This window comes from Gouania willdenowi, chromosome 10 (genome assembly GCF_900634775.1).
Source record: "Gouania willdenowi chromosome 10, fGouWil2.1, whole genome shotgun sequence".
Classification (NCBI taxonomy): Eukaryota; Metazoa; Chordata; class Actinopteri; order Blenniiformes; family Gobiesocidae; genus Gouania; species Gouania willdenowi.
Genome location: NC_041053.1, coordinates 18,680,797 through 18,689,798, shown reverse-complemented (window position 1 = coordinate 18,689,798; position 9,002 = coordinate 18,680,797). Strand labels below are relative to the sequence as shown.

Sequence of the window (9,002 nt, the reverse complement as noted above, 5' to 3'; positions counted from 1 at the left end):
CCACATATAAAAAAATACATTAAGTCACAAAAAGACAGATAACGATGTATACAATATATTGTATCACAATATATCATCAACACATTCTTGGCATAATAGAACAATTATGTATCAAACCTCCAGCCATAGTTAATACAGTATATCTTCAGTTCAATTCAGTTTTACTTCGTAGAAATTGTTTCATTACCAATTTAAATGTTTTTGTGTTTACTGCCAGAGTTAGATTTTCTGGTTGCATGTTCCAGACATGCATTGCTCTGTACATAAACATTATCTTAGCACTGTCTGATTGTACTTTTGGTAAAACAAATTTCCCCACTGTGGTGTGTTTAGTAGGATAGCTGTGTTTATCATTGCTAAATAAGAGTCTCTGGTAAATAATTCTAGGCCGCTTTGATGCTATTATATCTTTGAAGAAAGACTGAATACAATAATCATTTTTTTTTTTTACTAACAACCACTTAAGGTGATTCAGCATGACTTTGGTGCTGGTTCCATAATCGCAGCGTAACACCAGTCGAGCAGCTCGGTTTTGTACGGTCTGTAACCCTTTTGACACCCCAGCTGCAGCATTTGATTACACTACTGAGCAATAGTCAAGATATGACAGAACCAGAGCTTTGGTTATTTGTTTAGTTTCTTTCCATGTTAAAACGTGGCAGCTACTTTTGGCCAAGTGGGGGACGCCGGGGGAGCGCGAGCAAACAAACCACTGAAAACAGGTAGTGACCTACTGCTAAGAATCTCTGTTTTAAAGCACATCACTATTGTCACTGCTTTGGGGAGATTTAAACAGGATATACTGTACGTACACCTAAATCACAAATGTCGGGACAAGGATGATCAGGCAGGCAGCAAACAAACCTGATGTTCAAAGATAGCATCCTAAAATCCCCAAATCCTCATTCGTTGCAGCTAAACTTTGCATAAGTATGAATATTTCAGTCCTGCTGAATTATTATTATTTTCATTTTCTGCGTCTGCTTCTTTATATTGCTAAAGTTTTGTTTGGAGATTTTCTTCCCAAATAAAAGTTTTAGCTGAATACTAAATTATAAAATATGTTATCATGTAACAGAATACAGAATACGGCTTTTTGAATTTGCTCAAAGTCAATATAAAACAGTAATAGATGTGATAAGGAGTTGGTTATGTGAAGTAGTTACTGTTTGAAGACATAAGTGTGCCCTCTAGTGCCTTTAGTCCAATATGTCAAAGCAGCAAAAGCTTTTTTTTTTTTTTTTTTTTTTAAAGATATCATCATTAGCAAAAAGTGGAAGATCTGAACATTCTTAATTGTTTTCAAAAACATTTCTGACAAAAAAGAATGCACACTTTTACGTAATTTATAAACACTTCCTTTTATGCATGACATTTATCATAAACTGTTGACATCAAGGCCTTTCACTGAGCCCAAGGAAGCGCCGGTGGCCACGCTGAGATGGTAGGGCATCCGCTTGGCCACATATCTGGACGACTGGTCTCTTTTGGCACAGTCTGAGACGGAGGCCAGAACTCACATGTGTATTCTGTTTTGTCACCTAGGCGACCTAGGTTTTGTGACAATCATGGAAAAGAGCATGGTGGTGCTAGTACAGGAGATAGTCTTTCTGGGTTTATCCCTGCATTCGGTGCCGTTCACAGCATTCTCCGCCCCTACTTATAGGAAGGACTACCTGCTGTGGATGAATACATTTCACCAGTCAATCAGGATTGGCGCACTGAGATTGGGCTTCTGAGATATGAGGCGTATATCCATACTGAGACATCTCACTCATATTATTCAGAGAACCGGGGTTATGCAAATAACCTATAGTTTTATTGTACAGCCCTTTTGTCAAACCTTGTTTGTGTTTAAATGGGTTTTATAAATACATTGGGATTGGAATTGGAAGTGTTTTTTGAGAGTAAACTCCAACGTACAGGCGGGGGACAAGAAGTATTGCCACCCCAGCCTGGCGCCTCTCACCATTGGCAACTCCAGAGTGGAAGAGAGTCCAACCCGTCTCCAGAAGACTGGTTCCAGAGCCCTTGCTATGTGTTGAGGTGAGGCAGACTATATCTGGTTGAAACTTTTCAACCTTGAACCCAAGCTCAGGCTCCTTTTCCACCAGAGAGGTGATGTTCCACATCCCTAAAGCCAGCTTCTGTAGTTGGGGATCAGGTCTCCAAGGCTCCTGCAATTGGAGTGCCGCCCGATCCACATCTCAACCGGCCCTATACAATCCCTCTTGCGGGTGGTGAGCCTAAGGGGGGCGTGCCCACATCATCTTTACGGGATGGCCTGGCTCCAGGGTGGGGCCCCGGTTGTGCCAATCCGGGCGACGTGCACATCCTTCATTGTTTATTCATCATATGTGGCTTTTAAAATGCTAGTTGGCTAATTAAATAAGTTGTGAATTAGCTGAAAGGTTTGGATCCACATTGGAATATAACACACAGATAGCATCTCAAGATTAAAGTGTAATCTTTGTGCTGTTTGTGAGACTAGATAGGCAATAAATGGTTAACCACTGACTAATCAAGTCAATGATATTCATTTATATTACGAAACCATTGTATATTAGGATAATGATGTTGAATAGAAACATGTGATATGACCTTAATCTTCATTATCATTAAAGTAGTCATCATCATTATTTGATTGTGTCTTCTTTCCTTTCTTCTAATATACGTGGACTACCATCACATGTTAACATCTCTGTGTGGTTGAGCCATATTATCGTGGCTCAGCCTGTACTCCGCCTAACTAGTGTTTTCCTGTGCAGGATCCCATGGTGGTTACCATGGATACCACAGCAGCTCTGGGCACAGGCAGAGTTGAGAGCGAGGTTCTTTACTGAGGGATTTACACAAGCGAGAAAAACACCGACAGGAGCTCAGAGAAAAACACTGGTCACACACTCTGAGAGTATCGAAAGATCACTTTCTTTATTTTCATTTCATTCTCAACACCCATGAAGATATAAAAAAATATTTCATTGATTTTTCACCACATTACACAATTAAATAGTGTCACAGCAGTAAACACAACATCACAGATGGAATGTTCACTTTGAAACATGTATCCATAGTTTGCTCCTAATGGTAGTGTCTCATGCAAAGATACTCAACGATAAAGTTTATATTTCAGCGATGGCAGGCAGCATGCAGGCTCGAACCCGGGCCTCTCTCCATGCTGACCTGCACTCGGAGATCCACTGAGAGACGAGGGACTGTTTCTGGGCTGGATTGTCAACGTCTGCTGGACAAACCATCCTCACCTCCAGCTTAGATGTGCTGTTTACTGCAGAGACATTTGAATTTGAATTGGTAGTATTGATAAGTAGTTGAGGGCAGCTGCTCTTGCGTTGGGAGGTGAAGTTTGGACTTGAGGCGCCAGGGATGCTGTTGGTCCTGTTGAGAGACTGGCTCCCCCTGATTCTCTCTCGCTGCTTGGTAAGCCTTCCCTCCTCAAAGGCCTTGCCCACACTTCCCAAGAACCCTGATGAGTCACTGTGATATCCATACAGATGCTCCAGAGGGTCAGAATGGCCAAACATCAGCCTGCCTTGAAGTTCTTGTCCCTCGGGGTGCACATCAGTGCTTTGCCCTCCTGCTTTTAAAGGTAAAGTGATGGCGCTGTGGCGTGACAAATTCAGCCTCTGCTGCTTTGTGTTGATGTCGTTGAAGGACACACCCCTGGTGGCAAAGGTGGGATGTGCCAGATGGCAGATAGAGAGGAGGTAGTCCTCTGAGGAGACAGCATGGCTGTGACTGTGGAGTGAGTTTGCTTCATTGAAATCCCTCAGCGTCTCCTCAGTGCCCTCTCTGATCGTGGGCAGCATGAGTCTCTTCTTGGACAGCGGCTTGGATCGTGGCCTCATTTCTAAGTGATAAACAAGGAGTAATGAATCATCAAAATACTTATTTTGACCTTATTTATAGCTCATTAATCACATTTTACTGTAAATACAATACATCTCTTAACAATTGGATTGTTCTATTTAAACCACCTGCATCTAATATGGTTTTCCTCTTAGTGCTGTGGCTATAAATGAAGGAGCAGCTGGACATAAAATGGTTGCTGCTTGTTTGCGATGTTTGATTGTATCTGCACAGCAGAGATAAATTCTGTGAATAAAAACAACTCACAAATCTAAATTTGGAGATAAAATTAATTTGCTCCAATATTCATTTACCAGTAATTAAAATAAATTATAAAATTGAGTACTGGTATTTTTCAATAGTACACATATTTAGACATTATTCATATTTTATTTATTTATTTTATGAGTCTGTGTAGCACATTTCCTTAAAAAAACAAACAAGTATTGTATGTATTGGGCAATTGCTAAATTACATAAATGCAGCATGTGTGGTTTCGTTTCCTGTCTGATATTTTCCATTTCAGGAATCACCTTCTGCTTGCTTTGGAGTGGCCGTGTGAACAGCCCTATATATAAACAACCACAGTAAGGCAAAGTGAGTGGCTGCATAAATACACAACTATTATAAATGTCACGTCCACCAAGTGTACAGCCACAGAGGGTCGCTCGGCATTTTCTTATCCAAGCGCTTATTTTTATATCCATACATATAAATCACAATTCAGTTTAGTCCCACATCTCCATGCCAAAAATAGTTCAAATTCAAAATGCCAGCCTCTCTCAGTTTCTCCCAAAGTGTAACCATTGCTAAATTTAGAGCACACCTTCAGCTTCCAGCAGCTATAAACAGTTTCATGGCTGGCGCAAAAAACAAGCATGCACTGTGTTTTCCTCCTATGCATTTTCAGTAAACATGTGTCTTCAATTCGATTTGGTTCCAATCTCACCTGCTTTAAGAGATGCTCCTGATTTTCCTCCAGATGTTCTGTTTTCCGTCCAGTCTTTACGATTTCTGCACCAGATCCTGTGTTTCCATCTAGCAGTGCTCCCTGTCTTTGGATGCAGCTCCTCCTGTCTCGGAGCAGAAACAGAGGCAGCATGCAGATTTATCTTCTCCTCGCACACCTCCTCCTCTCTCACTCTCTACTGCTCTCCCTCTCTCACTTTTGGTTTGCCCTCCTTCCTTGACTCTAAAAATAGTCACAGCATCCATTTCCTCAGCTCCACCACTGTTTCTGACTGCCAGAATCGATGGAGAAGAAAAGCCGAGGAAGAAAACAAAGAGAAAGGAGATGGAAAGTGATGTATGATGAGGGAGAGAGATGTGAAATAAGGACAGAAGAAGAGAGGAAATTGTCTTTTCTCTATATACAGACCAAAGAAGAATGTAGCCCATTACCGCCGCCAAAGACTTGTTTATTTGTCTGTTCGCAGGATTATGTCAAAAATACTCAACAGACTTTGACAACATTTTAACCAAAACCTTACACCATGAAATATCCCATAATTAAACCCATCTCAAAAATCCAGAAATCTCAAAATTATCCAGATCGGAATGCGTATTTTATCACGATTTCTCAAAAAAATAAAACATTTTGGTGCCCACACATTTGAATCTACTGTATTGTTATTAAAGCTGCAGTATGTAGAATCATGAGACTTGTATAGAAGCAACCTAGCTCGCCCCTCCCCTTCCTGTTTCAAAACCTTTCGTTCCGTACCGCTATGCACGTGAACACACACAACTGTGGAGCTCTTTGCACCTTTTTTTCAATAAAGATTAGTGACAAATCCAGGAAATTTATCTCGTGTTATTGGAGATTTTTCTGATGTTTTACAGACATGACAGCATGTATCGCTCTCAGCTGTGAGGACAGTAAGAGGCTCCCAGCCACTCCTCTACCACAAAGCTCACACACAAGCAGCCACAGCAATTCCAGCAGAGCAGACACTCCACGACCACACTGCAAGTGAATTGTACATGTTCTCTCCACCTTGGATATGATTCTCTTAGGTTTACAAGCAACTTATCCCGTCTGTAATCACTCTCCCTCTGACTCGGTATATGGGGTATACGGGGCAGACTGTGCACGGTCCACTGTGAGTCCACCCCACATACCGAGTAAGAGGGACTCCCGTGAGTCTGTTGCGCCCGAATATGTTAGGGACTTCAGACTGTTGCTTCTCCATGTCAGTCTTCCTTTTTCCACTTGCTTTACCGTGTAACCGTTGTGCTTTACGCTGGGATGGGGACTTCTGCTGGAACGCTCACCATTGCACTTTTACTATCAATGGTACGTGAACGCGCATCAACTTCAGTCGATCAGACAATAGTAACACTCAAAACAGCTCATGGAGCACTCTGTTTGTAGAAAGATCTATAACACTTTATTTGAAGTTTTATACATAAAGGCATATTATGCGATGAAGGCTGTCATTAAGTGCCGTTCCTCACCCTAACCCTAACTCTTCATTAACCTCACCCCTAATCCTAACCTTAACCCTAATCGTACCTAACCTAGATCTCTCCACCTAACCCAAAAAATGACAACATAGCTCCAAAGGTGCCATAATTGAATGAACGACACTTAATGACAGCCTTCATGACACCTTATTCATGCTAATGATAGCATAATGCCAGCCTTAAAACTTCAAGATTGGCCGAAATCCAGTATCATACTCCTCGATTTCTAAAGCCTATACTATAAAGCCAAGAAAAGGAGAAAATATTCAGTGTCCACTTAGAACAGTTTTGATTAAAATATCAGGATCACTGATAACTGCCACAATCAGTTACAAAATGATTACTACCTATATATCATCTTCAAATAAAAGCACAAGATTTCTTTCCATTGAAATAACAATTTTCAAAAGTCACTATTGAATCTCAAACCATGAGCTAATCTTAACGCTCATGGCCTTAACACACAATGAAATGTTGTTGAGATCAATTGAATTACATCATAAAGCCCTGTATGTTCTTACTAAATGATTCTTTATATGAACAAGGCAACAAGGCTCTCCAATCTCCCTGTGGTTGATTCAAATTGAAATGGTGTTCATGTCGCCTGGGGGAATATGAGGTCACTTCAGGGAACAGTGGAAAAAAGAAGAAGGATTTAAAAGAAATTGCATACACACATTTTTTTTTAGATCATTTTATGATAAAATCTTTAACTAAATTATATATCAAGTGGACTGTTGTCTCATTACCCAACCTAACATATAGTATGACTTGAAACCTATCATTCTGTCAATTTACTAAGATGGCTAAAAATGATTGTCTTGTATCCTGCACATGCTCACAGGGTCACGGAGACAATCTAAAAATAACATTGTGTGTAAACCAGAGTAAACCCTCCTGAAAATAAGGCTGCCAGTGTGTGTATCACAGGGCTGCTTGGATTAGCTTCGCAGCAAACAAAACAGATAAACAGGGAAAGAACTGAGCCTACCACATTCAATTTGTATTTAGAAAATTGTTTTAATGATATCTATGTACATGAGTTATAAAGCAACCTAAACAGTGTGTGTTCTTTTATGTAAGGACAATTAGCCATCTTTAGCGAGGCATGGAGGCCGGGAAGGAAGAGCCGCACATCTTGATCATAGAAAAACAATTTACTACAGTATATAAATATAAATTTAACTTTGACATTTGTCCTCTGATTTATTTATTTTCTTTTTTTTTTAACATTATTTCAACAGATTTAAAAAAAATTTTTTTTGACATTGCAAAATGTGAACATTTCCTGTTGAAATGGTGAAACGAGACGTGCAGTAAAGCAGAGAGCCGAGAGCCTCACTGTGACAGTCCAATCTCACTGAATACTGCGAAATGGGAGTGAGTATCTAGCTCTCTGTTTGTCAACAACATAATGTTTTTACTTGTATTTTACGCCATGACTTTCCATAAACTAGGTCTGTACCTGTACATACAGTACCTGTCATATTTTGTCTGTATAAGTAAGCCTGGGTCCTGAAAATTTAACATGTTAATGCTTCATTGAAATGTCAAACCATATATTCAAGACCCATCCACATTTTTTTTCTAGTGCTTTGGAATAGTTCTGAAACTAACATATATACATATACATATATATATATATATGTGTATGCCTGGTGTCTGGCTTTGATGCTATTGACCGATGTCTGATTTTCAGTGTTTTTGACGGCTCTAATGTATATATGAAATGTATGTAGGTATAATAGAGTATAGGTATATATACTGTAAGTAGATGTCTTTATAAGTATATGTGTATGTAGGTATGTATTTATGCATGCAGGTACAATATGTTCACATTGTTATTTACCCTTTTTACTGTTGCAGCAGTAACTAAACTAAAATGAATGAGCAATAAAAAAATTTAAAAAAAACAATCTACATTGTAGAGTAATTTTATTAAGCCAGGGCAAGTTTAAAACTGAGGTTGTGAAATGTGTTTTAAAAAATAAAAAATATTATAGACATTTCATTTTCAACCAAACCTTTACTTCTGTTGATCAAATTATCCTCCTTATTATGAAAAATTAGACAGCTAAACAAATACTGTGATTTCTTCACTTGTTTTGATATATTTTGAACTCGACAGGCTTCATATTCTTCATTTAGTGTGTGTGTCTGTGGGTATGTGGGTCATGGTGGCCTCTGATGAATCAGATGGCGACCGTTTGGCTTTTTTGCATTCCACCTATAAAAAGGTTTTTTTTTTTGCAAATTTGTAACACGCAAATCACAAGGAGCCAAATGGATACTTGTCACACAGATGCACATGACCCGTTTCACTAATACTCAACAGGCTGCCGGGCATCACACTGTCTGCATTCATCAACATGTAACTGACACAAGACTGAGATGTGAAGGAGGAGCCAGGGAGATAACATCATGCTTTAATGACAAGCACATGATAGCTTTTAGTTGTGGCTGCAACACACACACACACACACACACACACACACACACACACACACACACACACACACACACACACAGACACACACACACACTGATGGTTGTATGATTAACAAGTAAATTCATCACAGATAAGCCATTGTGGTTTATTTATAGCTTTCGGCCTTGATGTCGAACCCTGGAGTCATACTTTGTAAGAAGTGATATTTTATTATTTTGCT

General features: G+C 39.5%; 1 protein-coding gene across 1 annotated transcript; it reads right to left on the bottom strand.

Moving 5' to 3' along the window:
• Nucleotides 1-2,906: 2,906 nt before the first annotated feature.
• Nucleotides 2,907-5,009, bottom strand: LOC114471340 (uncharacterized). The gene is made up of 2 exons (XM_028460095.1): nucleotides 4,817-5,009; nucleotides 2,907-3,868 (listed from the first exon to the last, which is right to left on the bottom strand). Exon 2 carries the CDS (start codon nucleotides 3,864-3,866, stop codon nucleotides 3,123-3,125), a length of 744 nt encoding a protein of 247 aa, XP_028315896.1. The 5' UTR covers nucleotides 3,867-3,868; nucleotides 4,817-5,009; the 3' UTR covers nucleotides 2,907-3,122.
• Nucleotides 5,010-9,002: the final 3,993 nt, after the last annotated feature.